At 24.6% G+C, this 25281-nt stretch overlaps 1 protein-coding gene across 1 annotated transcript in view; it reads left to right on the top strand.

The window, feature by feature from the left end:
* Positions 1-397: 397 nt before the first annotated feature.
* sno (strawberry notch) overlaps positions 398-25281 on the top strand; it is a 48141-nt gene continuing 23257 nt past the window's right edge. The window contains exons 1-2 of the mRNA XM_065506901.1: positions 398-981; positions 17635-17743. Coding sequence (XP_065362973.1) covers positions 979-981; positions 17635-17743 — 112 coding nt within the window. The 5' untranslated portion in view covers positions 398-978. The remainder of the gene's footprint in view (positions 982-17634; positions 17744-25281) is intronic.

Raw genomic sequence — 25281 nt, forward strand, 5'->3', positions numbered from 1 at the left:
AATCGGCAACAGTGTGCCGTTGTAGTTTTCTGACATTATGCCTTGCTCCCCTGTTCGTACAGAGTTGTATTTTGCATTTGTTTTTGACAATTTCCACGACTGGAAACGATTGGAACGGCAGCGAACATGCTTCATGTTTGTCAAACAGACTCGTCAAACACCCCTATCTAATTTACATGGCGGTTTGACAAACATTATTAAGCAGGGATATTTTACTCGTCAGACATGTAAGGATTACACGTGACTCGTTGTATGACTGTTTGAAGGGGTTTTCTGTCGCAGAATTTGTTTTTTGTGAGCAGACCAAACCAAAAAAGAAATGAAAGGAAAAAGATAGAAGAACAAAAACAACAACAAAAGAAAAATTCTTTATAAAGTCAGCATGAAATTACAATTCTTTTTCATTTGTGCGGTAATTTTTTAACTGGTTGGATGTGCCAGCGGGAATTTGTGATATAAAAAAAACGTGCGGTAAAAAGAAGAAAAAATACAAATAAAAACGAATATATAGTTGGAAAAAAGCAACAACAATTGAAAATAATACAAGTGAATGGAGTAGCAATAAATATATAAAAACAAAAAGAAAAAATATTAACAAACAAAAGTTAAAAAAATAATTATTGGCAAACAAAATACAAAAAGAAACCAAACATAGAAGTCAGTAGAATAGAAATTTCTACATATTGACTTTGTTTATTAAAGCAAAGAATTTGAAACAAAAAAAATTTTTAAAGAAATAAAAACAATAGTCATCATCTAGCTAACATTATTCTTAGTGAAAAATTGTGTTAACAAATAAGCATTAAGTTGGAAAACCCACAAGGGTTTTAAGAAAATATAAAAAAAAATAATACAATTTAGCTCAAGTCTGGGTTTTAGTGATAAAAATTTGTGGCCGATTATAAATCCTAGCAACAAATTGTTGTTTCCCCCAAAAGTTTTAAACTTTTCAGGCAGCAAAATTAATAATATTATAAAATGGTAAGTTGTTTTACGTGATACATTTTACGTAAAAAAAAAAATTTTTTTTCGTTCATATGATTTTGGCTTTTTTTATTTCCTGAATTTTATACTCTATTGCGCCTTTAATTATTGCTTATTATGGTGTAATTTTGTTATTTATTGTTTTTAGTTTATTAATTTCTATAATTTAATGGTTTAATTTAGGTTTTAAGTTGTTAATTTCGTTTTTTAAATAAAATTTTCTGGTATAATTCTTTAGTTTTTTTCTTCTTTGAACTCTTTTTTTCTTGTTGTTTTTGTTGCTTTTTTTCTTTGCAAATTTTCTCACTTCTCGTTTGCTTTTCAAGCTGTCAAAATGTTGGTTTAGCTATAGTTGTCTCTTTTACTCTGATAGTAAAGTTACGTATAACGTAAGATTTTGATTCAGCTGGTTGGGCACAGTGGTTGCGAAACATGTGAAGCCTCAACAAAAACATGTGTTTTGGTCTTCACGTTTTATTCATGCTTTTAGTAAATTGTTTTACATGCAGGAAATTTGTTGTTTTTTTATGGAAATTGTGAATTAATGTTTAGAAACAGATAATAATTTAACAAATTATAATTTTCTTTATAAATTTTGTTATTTATTATGATAAAAATGTTAAAAAACGTAATTTTTATTAAACGTTTTATATTTTTTTTACACAACTCAACAAAATTTTATATTTTTATATAGGTATTTATTAGCTTTTTACACATTTTGTTTATAACAATTCATAATTTTGACATATTTTTTTGGGTTGTAAAGCATGTTTTATTGAATTTTTGTAATCTTTTATTTGTCTTACATTCCTATACACGTTTTTTGACTCATTTTTTTAATTTTAATTATACTGAAGTTTGCAACAAGTTTTTGTTTGTATCACGATTTCATTTTTAAAATGTGTGTGATGAAAAATATGCCAATAGAACTTGAAATTGTAAAAATTTAACAAAAAATTAAATTTTAATAAAACAAAACTTTTTATTTGAAAGTTTAATACATTTGAAAATGATTTCGGAGATAACCATGGCTGTTCTTGATAAAGCGTATTCTGGACGTCCAATTTTCGCACACTTTTTCGAGCATTGCTGGTTGTATTTTGGCCTCAAAGATGTCAATTCGAGGCTAATTGACTGTTCCATTTCTCAATAAATCTATATGGCACGCTACGTGCCATCCTGTTAAACCATATTTTGGCCCTTAGTTGAAGTATGTAATTTTTTTTACTAAATTTAAACGATAAAGTAAAACCGAATAATCGATTAACAAATTAATCGAATAAAAATAAAGAAATTTTTGGAAAAATTGTACAGAATTTCTTATTATATGTAAATTTACACAAAATAATCCAAATATTTGCTATATAAACTGAAATTCAAACGATTATTCGTAAAACCGATTAAATGATAATGCGATTAATTGCAAAATTTTTCATAATTCTTAAATACTATAAAAATATTAGTTAAAATATATATGGTTTTTACAAAATTTAGACGAATAACTGGAAAACCGAATAATCGATTAAAAATTTAATCGAATAAAAATAAAAAATTTATAGAAAAATTGTGAAGAATTTCATATTATATCTAAATTAAAAGGTTTTAGGCAAATTGTTAGCTGTATATCCTGAAATTTTAACGATTATTCGGAAACCCGTTTCAATAAATAATCGATTAATTAGAAAAATTTGCAACATTTGAGAATAGCATAAGAATATTAGTTAAAATATGTATGGTTTTTACAAAATTTAAACGAATAACTGGAAAACCGAATAATCGATTAAATATTTAATCGAATAAAAATAAAGAATTTATAGAAAAATTTTACAAAATTTAGTATTATATCTAAATATATAGATATTAATCCAAAAAATTTTGATATAGACTGAAATTATAACGATTATTCGTAAAACCGATTAAATGATAATGCGATTAATTGCAAAATGTTTCATAATTCTGAAATACTATAAAAATATTAGTTAAAATATGTATGGTTTTTACAAAATTTAAACGAATAATGGGAAAACGGAATAATCGATTAAAAAATTAATCGAATAAAAATAAAGAATTTATTAAAAAAATCTGCAAAAATTTATATTATATCTAAATTTACATACATTTATCCAAATATTGGCTATATAAACTATAATTTTAACGATTATTCGTAAAACCGATTAAATGATAATGCGGTTAATTGCAAAATTTTTCACAATTCTTAAATACTATAAAAATATTAGTTAAAATATGTATGGTTTTTACAAAATTTAAACGAATAATGGGAAAACCGAATAAAAATCGAATAAAATTAATCGAATAAAAATTTAGAATTTATAGAAAAATTGTGCAAAATTTCATATTATATCTAAATTAAAAGCTTTTAGGCAAAATGTTAGCTGTATACCCTGAAATTTTAACGATTATTCGGAAACCCGTTTCAATAAATAATCGATTAATTGAAAAAATTTACAATATTTGAGAATAACATAAGAATATTAGTAAAAGTAAGCAAATTTTTACAAAATTTAAACGATTAAGGGGAATTCCGAATAATCGATTAAAAATTTAATCGAATAAAAATAAAGAATTTATTAAAAAAATCTGCAAAAATTCATATTATATCTACATTTACATACATTTATCCAAATATTGGCTATATAAACTATAATTTTAACGATTATTCGTAAAACCGAATAAATGACAATGCGATTAATTGCTAAATTTTTCATAATTCTTAAATGCTTTAAAAATATTAGTTAAAATATGTATGGTTTTAACAAGATTTAAACGAATAATGCGAAAACCGAATAATCGTTAAAAAAATTAATCGAATAAAAATTATGAATTTATTAAAAAAATGTGCAAAATTTCATATTATATCTAAATTAAAATGTTTTAGCATAATATTAGCTGTATACCCGGAAATTTGGACGATTATTCGGAAACCCGTTTCAATAAATAATCGATTAATTGAAAAAATTTACAATATTTGAGAATAACATAAGAATATTAGTAAAAGAAAGCAATTTTTTACAAAATTTAAGCGGATAATTAGAAAACCGAATAATCGATTAAAAAATTATTCGAATAAAAATATAGAACTTTATTAAAGAAAATTGCAAAATTTTATAATTTATCTAAATTAAAAGGTTTTAGGACAAATGTTAGCTGTATACCCTGAAATTTTAACGATTATTCGGAAACCCGTTTCAATAAATAATCGATTAATTGAAAAAATTTGCAATATATGAGAATAACATAAGAATATTAGTAAAAGTAAGCAATTTTTTACAAAATTTAAACGATTAAGGGGAATTCCGAATAATCGATTAAAAATTTAATCGAATAAAAATATAGAACTTTTAGAAAAGTTTTACAGAATTTCGTATTATATCTAAATTTAGAGACATTTGTCCAAATTATTGCAATTTTTTTTAAAAATTCAATTAAACTCTTCAATTCAATCCTATTTAAAGCTAAATTTTCTATTAAATTGCTAGAATTTCATATTAAATTGTGTATTTATTTTAAATTCTTATACATTTTATATCTTAATTTCTGAACTAAAGTTTGAAAAACTCATGCACACAGTCAAACAATCTCTACATAAATCCCATACAAAAAGTATTTATCACAAATTTCATCAGTTTCCCATGAAATTCGCATAATTTATGTATGTTTATTTGTACAAAACGCAGTGTATGGGGCAAAATCTGAAGCTACTCCCACTTTGTTGATTAATACAGACTAACAGAGAATTATAATAAAGCAAAATTTGGTCCGTATGTAAACCCCAGGGTCCTGGTATATAAACATAGCGCAGGCGTTTGAGAAAAAGAAAACAACCCTTGCAATATGTAGGATTCTCTTACAGGTCTATACACCAAGAAATAAAGACAAGTACCCAAAAAAAAAAAAAATATTTTTTTAAATGTTTGTATGTATTTGAACCATTTATTATGGAAAATGCAAACCGAATAATCGATTAAAAAATTTAACGTATAAAAATTACAATTTCATTCAAAAAATGTGCATAATTTCCTATTTATCATCTATATTTACAGATTTTTAGAAATTTTCGCTATATAAACTGAAATTTAAACGATTATTCGGAAAACCGATTAAAAGATAATACGATTAATTGGAAAATTTTTCATAATTCTTAAATTCTATAAGAAAATTAGTTAAAATATGAAATTTTTAACAAAATTTAAACGAATAATAGAATAACCGAATAATCGATTAAAAATTAATCGAATAAAAATTAAGAATTTATAGAAAAATTTTGCAGAATTTCCTTTTATATCTATATTTACTGAAATTAATCGAAATATTTGCTATATAAACTGAAATTGAAACGATTATTCGGAAAACCGTTTCAATGAATATTCGATTAATTGGAAAATTTTTCATAATTCTTAAATACTATACGAAAATTAGTTAAAATATGAAATTTTTAGCAAAATTTAAACGAATAATGGAAAAACCGAATAATCGATTAAAAAATTAATCGAATAAAAATGAAGAATTTATAGAAAAAATTTGCAGAATTTCCTTTTATAGCTATATTTACAGATATTTATCCAAATAGTTGCTATATAATGTGAAATTTTAACGATTATTCGGAAAACCGATTAAAAAATAATACGATTAATTGGAAAATTTTTCATAATTCTTAAATACTATAAGAAAATTAGTTAAAATATGAAATTTTTAACAAAATTTAAACGAATAATAGTAAAACCGAATAATTGATTAAAAAATTAATCGAATAAAAATAAAGAATTTATAGACAAATTTTACAGAATTTCCTATTATATCTATATTTACAGATATTAATCGAAATATTTGCTATATAAACTGAAATTTTAACGATTATTCGGAAAACCGTTTAGAAGATAATACGACTAATTGGAAATTTTTTCATAATTCTTAAATACTATAAGAAAATTAGTTAAAATATGAAATTTTTAACAAAATTTAAACGAATAATAGAAAAACCGAATAATCGATTAAAAAACTAATCGAATAAAAATTAAGAATTTATAGAAAAATTTTGTAGAATTTCTTTTTATAGCTATATTTACAGATATTTAACCAAATAGTTGCTATATAATGTTAAATTTTAACGATTATTCGGAAAACCGTTTGGAAGATAATACGATTAATTGGGAAATTTTTCATAATTCTTTAATACTATAAGAAAATTAGTTAAAATATGCAATTTTGAACAAAATTTAAACGAATAATAGAAAACCGAATAATCGATTAAAAAATTAATCGAATAAAAATGAAGAATTTATAGAAAAATTTTGCATAATTTCCTTTTATATCTATATTTAAAGATATAAAGCCAAATGTTTGCCATATAATGTGAAATTTTAACGATTATTCGGAAAAGCGATTAAAAGATGATACGATTAATTGGAAAATTTTTCATATTTCTTGAATATTATAAGAATATTAGTTAAAATGTGTAATTTTTTTTACAAAATTTATTCGAATAATGGGTAAACCGAATAATCGATTAAAAAATTAATCGAATATAAATAAAGAATTTATAGAAAAATTTTAGAAAATTTTCCATATTTCTTGAATGTTAGTTAAAATGTAATTTTTTTTTACAAAATTTAATCGAATAATGGGTGAACCGAATAATCGATTAAAATAATCGAATAAAAATTAAGATTTTGTTAAAAAATTTTGTTATTACATCTATATTTACAGATATTAATTCAAATATTTGTTGTATGAACTTCAATTTGGACAATTATTCGGAAACCGAAGTAAAAAAGAGTCTTAAAAAATCTACAAATAATAGAAATGAGGAGAATATGACTTGAAATGCAATGCATCTCATACTTTTACACCCTCTTTAGTATTATTTCTATCTAAAAATCTCTTCTTATATCATGTAAGAGCATTTTTTTTTACATATTCGTAAAGTACTTGTATGTATGCATATTTGTTTAAAAAAAAAAATTCTCTATTTTTTTTCTTCACTTTTATTTTTTTGTACTTTTCGTATGTTTTAAAGGTGCATACAATACAGTTGTTATTGTTTCATCTCTATATAAAAATTGTTTTTGTTATAATTCTCTTTTTGCTGGGAAATTTATCAAGATTTTTTTGTTTTTATTTTTATATTCTTTAAAGATTTGAGCTATTTTTTTTTTATCTCTGTTTTTATATTCTACTTCTGCAATTGCAGACAAACATATGAACATGATTTGTGTACATTTTTATAAATAAAAAAAACTCTCTTTCTAACTTTGTATGGGAAAATAGTAAATGTAAATTGTTGTGATTTTTTCGTGTGTTTAGAATTTGGTTTAGCAGGACATGTTAGTTTTGTTGAGTGTTTTCTTTTACATCCACATTTATTTAAATATTATTTTTGTTTTGGTTTTTCTATTTTTTTTTTGTTGCTGTCCTGATGTCTTTTATATTACAAGGTCATTTGTATTGCTTTTATTATTTTCCATGTCAATGGCATTTTTTCGTTTGGATTGGTATTGTGAGTGTGTGTGTAAATTGAGTGTTTTGTTTAAAGGACTTTATTTTTATTTTTAGTTTCCTGTTTAAATTTGTTAAGAATATTTAATTTTATTAAAATTTCTTGAATACTATAAGAATACTTGTTAAAATACAAAATTTTATAAAAAATTTTAATGAATAATGGGAAAACCTAATAATCGATTAAAGAATTAATCGAATAAAATTAAAGAATTTATTCAAAAATTATGCAGCATTTAATTTTAAATTTTTATTCTAATTATTCATTTATAAATGGAAATTTAGACGATTATTCCGAAACCCTTTTAAATTAATATTCGATTAATCGAAAAAATTTGCAATATTTGGGACTAGCATAAGAATATTAGTTAAAATTTGAAATCTTTTAAAAAATTTTAAACGAATAATGAAAAAACCGAATAATCGATTTAAAAATTAATCGAATAAAAATTAAGAATTTATTTAAAAATTGTGCAGAATTTCATTTTCTATTTATATTAAAAGATTTTATCAAAAAAAATTGTTATATAAACAGAAATTTAGACGATTATTCGGAAAACCGTTCTAATAAATAATCGATTAATTGAAAAAATTTGCATTATTCGGGAATAGCATAAGAATATTTGTTGAAAAACAAGATAATTTACAAAATTTAAACGAATAATGAGAAAACCGAATAATCGATTAAAAAATTAATCGAATAAAAATTAAGAATTTATAGAAAAATTTTACAGAATTTCCTATAATATCTATATTTACAGATATTAATCGAAATATTTGCTACCTAAACTGAATTTTTAACGATTATTCGGAAACCCGTTTAAAAGATAATACGATTAATTGGAAAATTTGTCATAATTCTTAAATGCTATAAGAAAATTAGTTAAAATATGAAATTTTTAACAAAATTTAAACGAATAATAGAAAAACCGAATAATCGATTAAAAAAGTAATCGAATAAAAATGAAGAATTTATAGAAAAATTTTGCAGAATTTCTTTTTATAGCTAAATTTACAGATATTTAACCAAATGTTTGCCATATAAACTGAATTTTTAACGATTATTCGGAAAACCGTTTAAAAGATAATACGATTAATTGGAAAATTTTTCATAATTCTTAAATACTATAAGAAAATTAGTTAAAATATAGAATTTTTGACAAAATTTAAACGAATAATGGGAAAACCGAATAATCGATTAAAAAATTAATCGAATAAAAATTAAGAATTTATAGGAAAATTTTACAGAATTTCCTATTATATCTATATTTACAGATATTATTCGAAATATTTGCTATATAAACTGAATTTTTAACGATTATTCGGAAAACCGTTTAGAAGATAATACGATTAATTGGAAAATTTTTCATAATTCTTAAATACTATTAGAAAATTAGTTAAAATATGAAATTTTTAACAAAATTTTAACGAATAATAGAATAACCGAATAATCGATTAAAAAATTAATCGAATAAAAATTAAGAATTTATAGAAAAATTTTGTAGAATTTCTTTTTATAGCTAAATTTACAGATATTTAACCAAATATTTGTTATATAAACTGAAATTTAAACGATTATTCGGAAACCCGTTTAAAAGATAATACGATTAATTGAAAAATTTTTCATAATTCTTAAATACTATAAGAAAATTAGTTAAAATATAGAATTTCTGACAAAGTACTATAAGAATACTTGTTAAAATACAAAATTTTATAAAAAAATTTAATGAATAATGGGAAAACCTAATAATCGATTAAAGAATTAATCGAATAAAATTAAAGAATTTATTCAAAAAATTTGTAGAATTTAATTTTCAATTTATATTTAATGATTTTTATTCAAATTATTCATTAATAAATGGAAATTTAGACGATTATTCGGAAAACCTTTTCAATTAATATTCGATTAATCGAAAAAATTTGCAATATTTGGGACTAGCATGAGAATATTAGTTAAAATTTGAAATCTTTTAAAAAAATTTAAACGAATAATGAAAAAACCGAATAATCGATTAAAAAATTTATCGAATAAAAATTAAAAATTTATTTAAAAATTGTGCAGAATTTCATTTTCTATTTATATTAAAAGATTTTATCAAAAAAAATTGTTATATAAACTGAAATTTAAACGATTATTCGGAAACCCGTTTCAATGAATATTCTTTTAATTGAAAAAATGTGCAAAATTCTGGAATAGCATAAACAATTTTTTTAATTTAGAAATTTTTTACAAAATTTAATCGAATAATGAGAAAACCGAATAATCGATTAAAAAATTAATCGAATAAAAATGAAGAATTTATAGAAAAATTTTGCAGAATTTCCTTTTATATCTATATATATAGATATAAATCAAAATGTTTGCCATATAAACTGAAATTTTAACGATTATTCGGAAAACCGTTTAGAAGATAATACGATTATTTGGAAAATTTTTCATAATTCTTAAATACTATAAGAAAATTAGTTAAAATATGCAATATTTAACAAAATTTAAACGAATAATAGAAAAACCGAATAATCGATTAAAAAATTAATCGAATAAAAATTAAGAATTTATAGAAAAATTTTGCAGAATTTCTTTTTATAGCTATATTTACAGATATTTAACCAAATATTTGCTATATAAACTGAAATTTAAACGATTATTCGGAAAACCGTTTAAAAGATAATACGATTAATTGGAAAATTTTTCATAATTCTTAAATACTATTAGAAAATTAGTTAAAATATAGAATTTTTGACAAAATTTAAACGAATAATGGGAAAACCGAATAATCGATTAAAAAATTAATCGAATAAAAATTAAGAATTTATAGAAAAATTTAGCAGAATTTTATTATATATCTACATTTACAGATATTAATCCAAATGTTTGCCATATAAACTGAAATTTAAACGATTATTCGGAAAACCGTTTAGAAGATAATACGATTATTTGGAAAATTTTTCATAATTCTAAATATTTTAAGAAAATTAGTTAAAATATGAAATTTTTAACAAAATTTAAACGAATAATAAAAAAACCGAATAATCGATTAAAAAAATTAATCGAATAAAAATTAAAAATTTATAGAAAAATTTTGTAGAATTTCTTTTTATAGCTAAATTTACAGATATTTAACCAAATATTTGTTATATAAACTGAAATTTAAACGATTATTCGGAAACCCGTTTAAAAGATAATACGATTAATTGAAAAATTTTTCATAATTCTTAAATACTATAAGAAAATTAGTTAAAATATAAAATTTTTGACAAAATTTAAACGTATAATGGGAAAACCGAATAATCGATTAAAAAGTTAATCGAATAGAAATGAAGAATTTATTCAAAAATTGTGTAGAATTTCATTTTCTATTTATATTTAAAGAATTTATTAAAAATTATTGCTATATAAACGGAAATTTATACGATTATTCGGAAAACCATTTGAGTAAATTTTCGATTAATCTAAAAATTTTGCAATATTCGGCAATAGCATGAGAATGTTAAATAAAAAATGAATTTTTTTTTGCAAAATTTAAACGAAAAATTGGAAAATCGAATAATCGATTAAAAAATTAATCGATAAAAAAAAGAATTTATACAAAAATTGTACAGAATTTCATATTATATCTATATTTGCAGATTTTAATCAAGATTTTTGCCTACATGAATTTAAATTTTAAGGATTATTCGCTTGCGAATTCATTATGTTAAATTTTATACATTCATTTAGAACCATAAACTATCATTGCCACACCACAAACTGTCACAAACTAAAAGAGTTGGCTTGCTCCCATTCATATTTCCCTGGCTGTTATGTGCCAAAGTGGTTAGAAAAGTATTTTAGCCAAACTTTCTGAACACAACCCCTTTTAATTATAATTTTAAAAAACATAAATTTGTAGTTTAAAATGAGAGAAGGGGTAAGGGAAACTTCTAAAAAATGGAAAATATTTTGTTAGTTCTTGGCTAATATTCAGGGTGTAAAACCTTTTTAATTGTGATGATGCACTAGATCTCATAAGTGTTCATGATGAGTAGCAAAACTTTTGCATACAGTGTTGCACCTTTTCAAGTAAACAACACCTTTTTCTTCCTACAACCATTTATATATTTACCTCTTCTACATTTAGAGTAAACATTCAGCTCTATCTACATTTAAAGGTACATTTGCGTATCCTTTTGTGCCGTTTCAGGTTTATTTTTGCGTACATGTGTTTGTTAGTGTCCTGTTTTCCGTTTTTGTATTTTGTTTGTGGAGAAAAATAAGGGGTTGTTGCTGCTGTTCCCCCATTTTCCTTTTGTTGTTTATGTTCGTTTATGTCTGGTTGTGTGTTTTTGTTGTTGTTTCTGTTTACTTTTGCCTCTTTGCTTTGTTTTCTCTGTGCGGGGGTTGCCAGTTGTAAGGTTTACACTAAAATCCACTTAAATTGTTTTGGGAATTCAACTATTATGCGATTTTAAAGGGAAATATTAAATAGGAAACATTTGTAATAGGATTTATTAAATAAATTTGTATATTTAAAAGATTTTTAATATTTTGTTTTTTCGAAAACAAATTTCAATATCTACAAGTAAAAATGAGCAAATAATTTTACTCCATAATTAACTAAGCACTGATTTAGGGGTGTAAAAGTTATTACAAATATGTCGCGTGACAAATCATACTAAAGGTTATAAAACAAAAGCCAATGCAGACATTTCAACAACACAATTCTCAATTTAATATAGAAAAATCGTTCAACAAATTATGTTCCAATTAGCTGATTTTTGCAATTTTATAGAAAATTCGTTATATTTCTTGTTCCGTTCGGTATACCATGATTATTGCTAAACAACTAATCGACAAAACTTATCTTTTGCACTAAACATAGAACTATAAATATGATATTGAAAAATGTAAATAGAAAAACAAAAATTATTCAGATTTCATTATTTTTTTTCGCTTTAAAGACTTACGAATGTCGCGTTCGGGATCGTAGAAATGCCCAATATATATATTTTTTTTAAATTTAATCTTGTGTAGTAATAAATTTATTGCTTATTTTCTAATTTCCATGTTTTTTTTTTTGTTAAAGGCATACGAATGTCGCGTTCGCTACCAATATTTTTTTTAATATATTTTTTTTGTAAAAATTAATTTTTTTCTTAAATTTAATCCTCTGTAGTAATAATTTCCATATTTTTTTTTGCTTTAAAGGCTTACGAATGTCACGTTCGCTACCAATATTTTTTTTTAATATATTTTTCTTGGAAAAATTTATTTTTTTCTTAAATTTAATCCTCTGTTATAATAAATTTATAGCTTTTTTATAGTTTACATATTTTTTTGATTAAAGGATGTCGCGTTCGCTATCAATGTTTTTTTTTGGAAATTTCTTTTTTTTTTGTTTTCTTAAATATAATCTTCTGTAGTAATAAATTTATTGCATATTTTCTAATTTCTATGTTTTTTTTGCTTTAAAGGCGTACGAATGTCACGTTCGCTACCAATATTTTTTTAAAAAAAATTTGTTTCTTAAATTTAATCCTCTGTACTAATAAATTTATAGCTTATTTTCTAATTTCCATATTTATTTTTGCTAAAGCTTACAAATGTCGCGTTCGCTACCAATATTTTTTTTAATATAATTTTTTTTTGGAATTTTTTTTTTTTTCTTAAATTTAATCCTCTGTAGTAATAAATTTATAGCATATTTTTTAATTTTAATTTTTTTTTTGTCGCGTTCGCTACCAATATTTTGTTTATATATTTTTTTTTGAAAAATTAATTATTTTCTTAAATTTAATCCTCTGTAGTTATAAATTTATTGCTTATTTTCCAATTTACATATTTTTTTTGCTTTAAAGGCTTACGAATGTCACGTTCGCTACCAATATATTTTTTTTGGAAAAATTAATTGTTTTCTTAAATTTAATCCTCTGTAATAATAAATTAAATTTATAGCTTATTTTCTAATTTATTTTTTTCCTTTAAAGGCGTATAATGTCGCGTTCGCTACCAATATTTTTTTTATATATTTTTTTTGTTATAAAAATTATTTTTTTTTTCTTAAATTTAATCCTCTGTAGTAATAAATTTATAGCTTATTTTCTAATTTACATATTTTTTTTGTCGCCTTCGCTACCAATATTTTTTTATATATTTTTTTTTTTGAAAAAATTAATTGTTTTCTTAAATTTAATCCTCTGTAATAATAAATTTATTGCTTATTTTCCAATTTCCTTATTTTTTTAGCTTTAAAGGCTTACAAATGTCGCGTTCGCTACCAATATTTTTTTAAAAAAAATTTGTTTCTTAAATTTAATCCTCTGTAGTAATAAATTTATAGCTTATTTTCTAATTTTCATATCTTTTTTGCTAAAGGCTTACAAATGTCGCGTTCGCTACCAATATTTTTTTAATATATTTTTTTTTTTGGAAATTTTTTTTTTTTCTTAAATTTAGTCCTCTGTAGTAATAAATTTATAGCATATTTTTTAATTTTAATATTTTTTTGTCGCGTTCGCTACCAATAATTTTTTTAATATAATTTTTTTTTGGAAATTTTTTTTTTTTTTTTCATAAATTTAATCCTCTGTAGTAATAAATTTATAGCTTATTTTCTAATTTTAAGGTTTTTTTTTGTCGCGTTCGCTACCAATATTTTGTTTATATATATTTTTTTGAAAAATTAATTGTTTTCTTAAATTTAATCTTCTGTAGTAATAAATTTATAGCTTATTTTCTAATTTCCATATTTTTTTTGGCTTTAACGGCGTACGCATGTCACGTTCGCTACCAATATTTTTTTTAATTAATTGTTTTCTTAAATTTAATCCTCTGTAATAATAAATTTATTGTTTATTTTCCAATTTCCTTATTTTTTTTGCTTTAATGCCGTACAAATGTCGCGTTCGCTATCAATATTTTTTTTATATATATTTTTTTTGGAAAAGTTAATTTTATTCTTAAATTTAATCCTCTATAGAAATAAATTTATTGCTTATTTTCTAATTTACATATTTTTTTGTCGCGTTCGTTACCAATATTTTTTTTATATATATTTTTTTTTTTTGAAAAATTTATTGTTTTCTTAAATTTAATCCTCTGTAATAATAAATTCATAGCTTATTTCCTAATTTCCATGTTTGTTTTTACTTTAAAGGCGTACGAATGTCGCGTTCGCTACCAATATTTTTTTTAAATTAATTGTTTTCTTAAATTTAAACCTCTGTAATAATAAATTTATTGCTTATTTTATTATTTTCCATATTTTTTTGCTTTAACTGCGTACGCATGTCACGTTCGCTACCAACATTATTTTTACATATTTTTTTTAGAAACATTTTTTTTTTCTTAAATTTAATCTTTTGTAATAATAAATTTATTGATTATTTTCCAATTTCTTTATTTTTATTTGCTTTAAAGCCGTAAAAATGTCGCTACCAATATTTTTTTTTGAAAATTTATTTTTTTCTTAAATTAAATCTTCTTTAGTAATAAATTCATCAATTATTTTATAATTACCATATTTTTTTTTAGTTTTGAGAGCGATTATTCATTCTGGCATCACTAATTAATGTTTCTCATTTTATGATTTATAATTACTAGTACCTTTTTACGGAATACACAAACCCACACATAGCCAACTAAATACCAATGGAGTACCACCCATTTACTCCTCTAACGATTAGTTTGTCCCCTTCAAAAAGTTGTCCAAGTAGCATAAAACAACAACCAACCATGTACCCCTAACATGCAGACAAACCAGCAAATTACCATATCACTCACATACATAAAAATTTATGTATGTCGGTCTGTCTGTATGTTCTATGATGCTTTAAATATAGTTCTCAATTCTCGTCCTTTTTATACTTGTTCTGCTGCCTTCTCTGCGAGTCTTCCTTTTCATGGCATCCTTTATTAACAGTAGTGACTGTCTTGGTGTGTTTTCGTCGTGTGTTGCCATTTTATAAATGATAAAATTGTTTTCAGAGCTCCAGTGTTTTTAGCGCTAGACTGAAATTGCCAGTTATAAAGAGCTGTAGGTGTTGTAAAGACATCAAACCAAAAATTTTGTGTGCCAACCGAGTTTGAAAAACAAAACAAAAAAAAGTGTTTAATAATAAAAATCTAAATTTATTTCAATCATTTTTTAAATTTGATTTTCTTACAAAAAGTAAGCAATTTTCATAAAGTAATTAATAATATTAACTAAATCTTTAATAAAAGTACAGGATTTAAAGGATCAAACGAAGAAATGTGTTGAAGTTTCAGTTGAAAACTGTGATGTGATGTGTTTGGCATCCGAAAACTATTGATTTTTATGTGGAAAATTGTTTTACTGTTTCTTATGATCCTTAAAACCAACTATATACAGGTTTTTCTTTTACAGGAAATCGGTATTTTTGTTGAAAGAAAAATAATATTAAAGTTTCCTTTAGATAAATAAAAAATAAAATTGTTAAAATGAAGAAGTAAAATTTTAAATTGATTAAATATGACAAAAATTTCAATATAAATCGATCTATTAATAAATTTTATACCCTTCACTCTGAGTTGAAGGGGAATATATAAGTTTGAAATTTCTACATTTTTCATATTCTGGATCGTTATAGATAGTGGAGTCTATATAATCATGTCTGTATTTCTGTCTGTATGTTGAAATCAACTTTTCATAGTTCTCAAATAACTTACATTTATGATTCATACATCAATATATCCGCTATAGTTCCGGTTCTGGTGCTATTTAAAATCGAGAAAATCGGCCCATAAATGGCTGAGATATAAGCAAATAACCAAGACTACCTCGATTTTTGACCTATTTTTTATGTATATCTGGATTTCTAATAACAAAGTCCTAAATATAGGCAATATGGATATCAAATGATAGATATTTCAAAGACCTATCCAACAAAGTATATAAAGCCATAGTAATTCGAACCTTTATGGGGTCAAAATCGGGAAAAATATTTTTTAAACCGATTTTTTTTTTTCATAAAAAAAAATTTTTTTCTATAAAATTTTTTTTCAATCATATTTTTTCAGTAATTAAAATTTTTAAGCAGAAAATAATTTTTTTTTATCAAAAAAAAAAAAAAAAATTAAAAAAAAATTTTTTCACCAAAAATATTTTCAATTTTTATCTTAAAGTATACCTTGGTGAAGGGTTTATAAGCCGAATATAGCCCTATAGAAAATGTGGCTAGACTAGACTAAGATTTTCTGTGGAAAATGTGGCTAGACTAGACTAAGATTTTCTATAGAAAATGTGGCTAGACTAGACTAAGATTTTCTATAGAAAATTTCTCTAGACTAGACTAAGATTTTCTATAGAAAATTTCTCTAGACTAGACTAAGATTTTCTATAGAAAATTTCTCTAGACTAGACTAAGATTTTCTATAGAAAATTTCTCTAGACTAGACTAAGATTTTCTATAGAAAATGAGGCTAGACTAGACTATGATTTTCTATAGAAAATTTGTCTAGACTAGGCTAAGATTTTCTATAGAAAATTTGTCTAGACTAGACTAAGATTTTCTGTAGAAAATTTCTCTAGACTAGACTAAGATTTTCTATAGAAAATTTGTCTAGACTAGACTAAGATTTTCTATAGAAAATTTGTCTAGACTAGACTAAGATTTTCTATAGAAAATTTGTCTAGACTAGACTAAGATTTTCTATAGAAAATATGTCTAGACTAGACTAAGATTTTCTATAGAAAATATGTCTAGACTAAGATTTTCTATAGAAAATTTGTCTAGACTAGGCTAAGATTTTCTATAGAAAATTTGTCTAGACTAGACTAAGATTTTCTATAGAAAATTTGTCTAGACTAGACTAAGATTTTCTATAGAAAATGTGGCTAGACTAGCCTAAGATTTTCTATAGAAAATTTGTCTAGACTAGACTAAGATTTTCTATAGAAAATGTGGCTAGACTAGACTAAGATTTTCTATAGAAAATGTGGCTAGACTAGACTAAGATTTTCTATAGAAAATGAGGCTAGACTAGACTAAGATTTTCTATAGAAAATGTTTCTAGACTAGACTAAGATTTTCTATTCAAGCGTTTGAAAATTCCATTGAAATTATGTTTTTAATCTCTATTTCATTTCTTACATACATTTTAATTAAGCAATTGTTATATTCATTTCTCTCTTACAGACTTCCACAAAACGTTCAAACGTTGATTTTGACGGGGTCGAAGATTTTGATGAAGATTCCGGTTCAGATTTCGATGAAGATGAAGATCCAGATAAAATAGAAGTGCCAGGTATGTTTTCAAATTGTTAAAATATTTATAGACATAAATTTTGTTATTAAAATTTCATTTTACAACCCTTAAGATATTTTTCAAAATTTTTGATTTGTTTTTTATACAAACTCAATTAAAATTTTTTAAATACCAACAAAAAATAATCAAAGCAATGGAACAAACTACTGCTTTTGCTCTTTAAAAGTCTCTCCCTTAACAGTATTTATCCACCCCCTCCTTCCATTACTCTTTTGCATAAATTTATAACTCTTTTTCTGTTAGAGAGTGAGTGAATGAGTGTCTCTTTAACTATAGATATAAATACTTTTATATAAAATTAGTTTTTCGTACTTGGTTTTTTAGGAAAAGTTTTTTGTTAGATAAATCCTGTTTTTTTGTTGGGCCCCCATCAACCATCACAGGAATATAAAGTTATTTTCCTGTGAGTGCAGGAAAATAAAACAGAAATGCTTTCATTTGGTAAACACAAAACAACAAATACTTTTATTTTAGTTTATAAAATATATTAGAGATTGGTTAAGAAGGTTGGTAAAGAGGCTGGGGTGGTGATATTGTGGTTTTAAACTAAGAAGTTTGTCTTTCAATTGCTAACAGTACCAATTTAGTTATTTGTTTAAAAAAAACATTCACAGATACTAGAATTTTGGTAAAAAATTTAAGTAATTTAAAAGCATTCATTTATAGGAAATGTTAGTCTAGTCTAGACACATTTTCTATAGAAAATCTTAGTCTAGTGTAGCCACATTTTCTATGGAAAATCTTAGTCTAGTCTAGCCACATTTTCTATAGAAAATCTTAGTCTAGTCTAGCCACATTTTCTATAGAAAATCTTGGTCTAGTCTAGACAAATTTTCTATAGAAAATCTTGGTCTAGTCTAGACAAATTTTCTATAGAAAATCTTGGTCTAGTCTAGCCACATTTTCTATAGAAAATCTTAGTCTAGTCTAGCCATAATTTCTATAGAAATTCTTAGTCTCGTCTAGCCATAATTTCTATAGAAATTCTTAGTCTAGTCTAGCCACATTTTCTATAGAAAATCTTAGTCTAGTCTAGCCACATTTTCTATAGAAAATCTTAGTCTAGTCTAGACACATTTTCTATAGAAAATCTTGGTCTAGTCTAGACACATTTTCTATAGAAAATCTTGGTCTAGTCTAACCACATTTTCTATAGAAAATCTTAGTTTAGATTCATTAGCATGCTCTTAAAAATTATTGTCACTACGACTCTGATTCTTTTAAACTTATCTGACCAGAAAATAACCAGACATGTAAAAGTTTATGGAAATATGCTTTATATACAGCTGGATCAACTATTGACCAAACAACTAACTACACAATTTTGTGGGCATAATCAATCTTATTACAAAATGGTCTACTCCCTATAGTATTCTCCAACAGTTTTGAGTCCAACTTCTAGTGATTTAAAACTCATTTCCATATTGTTTGTAATGGACACAACTTTACCTTATCATGCCACTCTTTAGTGTAACTGACTAGAGTAGAGTTGGTGTGGGGTTTTCTGTTGTGCTGAATTTAGTAGTTTGTTAAACCTTGAGTTTGCCAAATAAAAGGGGTACATGGCATAAATTTATATAGCTGCGAACATTTGATAGGAACATTGCTAAAGTTTATGTAAAATTTTCATGTACCTACAATTGTTATATACTTGGGAACGTATAAAACATCTATAACAGGCATATAAATGAACAGTGGAACTCTAATATAATCAACTCATAGAAGACCATATCTTTAATGACTTTATATTTTCCATTTTAGCTAGAAATTATAAAAATTAATTTAAATTGCTTTAATATTACAAATTTTCTATTTATATTGTTTTTTTTAAGGTTCCACTGTTTTGATATATTTGCTTTTCTGTAGAATTATTTCTGTATTTCAGAGCTTAAACTTATTGCTCGCACTCTTTTTGCTTCAAACAACTATTTCCCATAGATTCATAATTATGCAAATGTAATTATTTACTTACATACCTACAGTGAATAAAACATTTGTAACATTTGTTGTTTATACAAAACAAACACAATTTACTCTATAGTAACACCATTCTCCTTAACCCAAAACCCTCAACCGCCCCCATTTATAGATGGACATGACTCTATTTTAATGCCAATAAATACAATAACGAAAAAGGAACAACGTTAGCGTTATTAATGCATTAAGGGTTATTTGTGAGTAAAGGCGAAAACAATACCTTACCTTACATTACTACTTTATACAGATGAAAAGATAGAGAGAGAGCGAGAGAGGAAGAGGGAGCATGTAGGAGACAGAGTTATACATGGAGATGGGGGAAAAGGAGTGAAGTTCATTAGTACTATGGGGTGTGTTTTGTAATTTTAAAGTCTAATAATTTACTGGCAGTGCTTTAAATGCAAGAAAACTTAAAAAATTACTAAAATAGTTTCATTAAATTAATGAAATTGTTTCATTAAATTAATGAAATTATTTCATTAAATTAATGAAATTGTTTCATTAAATTAATGAAATTATTTCATTAAATTAATGAAATTGTTGGAGAGATTGATATATAGATAGAGGGAGCTATAGATTGATGGACAAATAGATGAATAGGTAGATAAATTAATGAAATTATTCATTAAATTAATGTAATTATTTCATAAAATTAATGTAATTATTTCATAAAATTAATGTAATTATTTCATTTAATTAATGAAATTTTTTCATTAAATTAATGAAATTGTTTCGTTAAATTAATGAAATTGTTTCATTAAAGTAATGAAATTATTTCATTAAATTAATGAAATTGTTTCATTAAATTAATAAAATTATTTCATTAAATTAATTATATTGTTTCATTAAATTAATGAAATTGTTGGAGAGATTGATATATAGAAAGAGGGAGATATAGCTTGAGAGATTAATATTTGTCCATAATGATGAATTTTTTTTAATTTTTTTTTCACTAATAAATTTATTCATTAAATTAATAAAATTGTTTCATTAAATTAATGAAATTGTTTCATTAAATTAATGAAATTATTTCATTAAATTAATTAAACTATTTCATTAAATTAATTAAATTATTTCATTAAATTAATGAAATAGTTTCATTAAATTAATGAAATTATTTCATTAAATTAATGAAATTGTTGGAGAGATTGATATATAGATAGAGGGAGCTATAGATTGATGGACAAATAGATGAATAGGTAGATTTTTTTCACTAATAAATTTATTTCATTAAATTAATGAAATTGTTTCATTAAAGTAATGAAATTGTTTTATTAAATTAATGAAATTGTTTTATTAAATTAATGAAATTGTTTCATTAAAATAATGAAATTGTTTCATTAAATTAATGAAATTGTTTAATTAAATGAATGAAATTATTTCATTAAATTAATGAAATTGTTTCATTAAATTAATGAAATTATTTTATTAATTTAATGAAATGGTTTCGTTAAATTAATGAAATTGTTAAATTAAATTAATGAAATTATTTCATTAAATTAATGAAATTATTTCATTAAATTATTGAAATAATTTCATTAAATTAATGAAATTATTTCATTAAATTAATTAAATTACTTCATTAAATTAATGAAATTATTTCATTAAATTATTGAAATTATTTCATTAAATTATTTCATTAAATTATCAGCTTTTCTTTGGATCACATTTCCAGTGAGAATCATGAGAATCGTAGACTCCAGTAACACGTGTAATCACTAATAAATTTATTCATTAAAGTAATGAAATTGTTTCATTAAATTAATGAAATTGTTGGAGAGATTGATATATAGATAGAGGGAGCTATAGATTGATGGACAAATAGATGACTTGGTAGATAAATTTATTTCGTTAAATTAATGAAATTGTTTCATTAAAGTAATGAAATTGTTTTATTAAATTAATGAAATTGTTTCATTAAAATAATGAAATTGTTTCATTAAAATAATGAAATTGTTTCATTAAATTAATGAAATTGTTTAATTAAATGAATGAAATTATTTCATTAAATTAATGAAATTGTTTCATTAAATTAATGAAATTATTTTATTAATTTAATGAAATGGTTTCGTTAAATTAATGAAATTGTTAAATTAAATTAATGAAATTATTTCATTAAATTAATGAAATTATTTCATTAAATTAATGAAATTATTTCATTAAATTAATGAAATTATTTCATTAAATTATTGAAATGATTTCATTAAATTAATGAAATTATTTCATTAAATTAATTAAATTATTTCATTAAATTAATGAAATTATTTCATTAAATTATTGAAATTATTTCATTAAATTAATGAAATTATTTCATTAAATTATCAGCTTTTCTTTGGATCACATTTCCAGTGAGAATCATGAGAATCGTAGACTCCAGTAACGCGTGACAGTAAAAATTAACATGTATTTGAAACGGAGTTAGTAGCGTAACAAATTTTCCGGACTAATTTCCCAACTACATTGCAATTCTTTGACCATTTTAGTCAACATCCAACCTCTTTACTAGCGTATTTAATTAAATAATTCCTTCAAATCCTTGGCAAAATGCAAATCTAAATGATAATTAAACAAATTCCTAACTCAACCAAACCAACGCCCACAACACTTGTCCCTTTAGCCAGCAACCTCATCGAGCATAGTTGAGTACATACTCTAATATACACGCGAATAATTATACATAATTATATAATATTTGAGATGTTAGCTAAAATCTCAGGGATATAAATACATAAACACACAGGCACTCACAGCATCATGAATTTCTCAGATACACAACTTGTTAAATTTTGCCAAAAACAAAGCAAATACATAGCTGACCAATTCAATGTCTTAGGCATCATTTTATAACTCTCTCATTTCAAATAATTTGGGAAACATATGAGGTATTGTTAGGGAGTTATTTGAAGATGCAGAGCTATTCTAGCTTTGCTTTGAAGTTAAGACATAATTTCAATCATAATTTCATTATTATTGCAAAAGTAGAAACATTTTGTTAGGGAATTCCTCAATGAAGTCTATTTGAGGATTCTTCTTGCTCAAAAAGGTTTTAAAATCCCATAAGGTTGTTTTTGAGGTTATGACACGATCCCTCTCTCTTTACGTCCATTTACACATCTCAGTCTCTTAATTAAATTTCTCTCTAATTTGGACATATCCTTGATCTTCAAAATGCAACTTTCACATCGTCTGAAGTTCTCGAGACACGAACCCTCCATCTCTCTTTACGTCCGTTTACACATCTCAGTCTCTTAATTAAATTTCTCTCTAATTTGGATCCTTGATCTTCAAAATGCATCAATTCACATCGTCTGAGTTCTCATATCAGTTGAAAGTGTGTTCAGAATAGAAACAGAACAGTACTTTTATAGTTCTCAAAAGGAAAGTCCACTACCAATCCCAGAAGGATCAAAAGTTCCGTTTTGGGAAATTCGATACTGATAGCTACAACTTGTTAATCGAGTCTGTTATATTTAAACATTAGTAAATGTATCAGTTTCTCGAAAGTTCTTCATTGATTAAAATAAGAGAGTTGAAAAATTCATTTGAGATTCGCTTCTCATTGGTTAGTTGCAACAAGTCTCGAAAACTACCTTCTATCCTAAAAGAACTAAGCAAATGAGCTGGGTATAGTTTGTATTCCTCATTAGTACCACTCGAGTTCTTAAGAATATCTTCCAGTTTATAAAACTATCGCTAAATTAACAATATTTGTTCTTGTAATCCTTACTGGATTCATATTCCTCGCTTTCATTGAGTTAACCATCTTTGTCCGATTGAGACTAATTTAAAACCGGCTGCTGTAGGTTCCGATGAACATATTTATTCGTTTCTCATTTGTTAGTTGGAACGAATCTTGAAAACGTGCAACTATCCTAGAAGAACTTCCCAAAATGTGGTGGGAGAGTTTGTATTCCTCATTAGTTGAATGTTTTGTTCTGGAGAAAAGCTTCCTGTTTTTTGATTTTCAAAGTTCTTTCCTAAAGGAAACATTGAATTGATTCAGCTTTGGCTGAGTTTTTAACGCCTGAGCCAAGGATAGCCCCAATTTGTGTAACTAGTTGAGGATTTCCTGTGAATTTTTCTTTTAGGAAGGAAGTTCTTTCCTGAAGAAACATCGAATTGATTTAGCTTTCGCTGAGTTAATATTCTTTGACCGCATGAGTCTAGGATAGTCCAATTTATTAGTGTAATATTGACATCGCTCTAAATGCATTGTAAAGGATTCTAATTCCTCGGTTCGATTCCTGGAAAAAAAGCCTTCCTGTTGATAAAACTATCGCTAAAGTTTTTTGATTTTCAAAGTTCTTTCCTAAAGGAAACATTGAATTGATTCAGCTTTGGCTGACTTTTTAACGCCTGAGCCAAGGATAGCCCCAATTTGTGTAACTAGTTGAGGAGTTGCTTTGAGGATTTCCTGTGAATTGTTCTTTTAGGAAATTCTTTCCTAAAGGAAACACGGAATTGATTCAGCTTTCGCTGAGCTAATATTCTTTGACCGCATGAGTCTAGGACAGTCCAATTTATTAGTGTAATATTGACATCGCTCTAAATGCATTGTAAAGGATTCTTATTCCTCGGTTCGATTCCTGGAAAAAAACCTTCCTGTTGATAAATCTATCGCTAAAGTTTTTTGATTTTCAAAGTTCTTTCCTAAAGGATTCAGGAATTAATTCAGCTTTGCCTGAGTTTTTAACGCCTGAGCCAAGGATAGCCCCAATTTGTGTAACTAGTTGAGGAGTCGCTTTGAGGATTTCCTGTGAATTTTTCTTTTAGGAAGTTCTTTCCTGAAGAAAACATCGAATTGATTTAGCTTTCGCTGAGTTAATATTCTTTGACCGCATGAGTCTAGGATAGTCCAATTTATTAGTGTAATATTGACATCGCTCTAAATGCATTGTAAAGGATTCATATTCCTCGGTTTGTTTCCTGGAAAAAGCTTTCCTGTTGATAAATCTATCGCTAAAGTTTTTTGATTTTCAAAGTTCTTTCCTAAAGGAAACATTGAATTGATTCAGCTTTGGCTGAGTTTTCAACGCCTGAGCCAAGGATAGGCCCAATTTGTGTAACTAGTTGAGGAGTTGCTTTGAGGATTTCCCAGTGAATTTTTCTTTTAGGAAGGAAGTTCTTTCCTGAAGAAAACAAACAAACGAATATTCTTTGACCGCATGAGTCTAGGATAGTCCCATTTATTAGTGTAATATTGACATCGCTCTAAATGTTTTGTAAAGGATTCATATTCCTCGGTTCGATTCCTGGAAAAAAACTTCCTGCTGATAAAGCTATCGCTAAAGTTTTTTGATTTTCAAAGTTCTTTCCTAAAGGAAACATTGAATTGATTCAGCTTTGGCTGAGTTTTTAACGCTTGAGCAAAGGATAACCCCAATTTGTGTAACTAGTTGAGGTGTTGCTTTGAGGATTTCCTGTGAATTTTTCTTTTAGGAAGGAAGTTCTTTCCTGAAGAAACATCGAATTGATTTAGCTTTCGCTGAGTTAATAATTTTTGACCGCATGAGTCTAGGATAGTTCAAATTTTCAACATC

This window comes from Calliphora vicina, chromosome 4 (assembly GCF_958450345.1).
Source record: "Calliphora vicina chromosome 4, idCalVici1.1, whole genome shotgun sequence".
In the NCBI taxonomy this organism is placed as follows: domain Eukaryota; kingdom Metazoa; phylum Arthropoda; class Insecta; order Diptera; family Calliphoridae; genus Calliphora; species Calliphora vicina.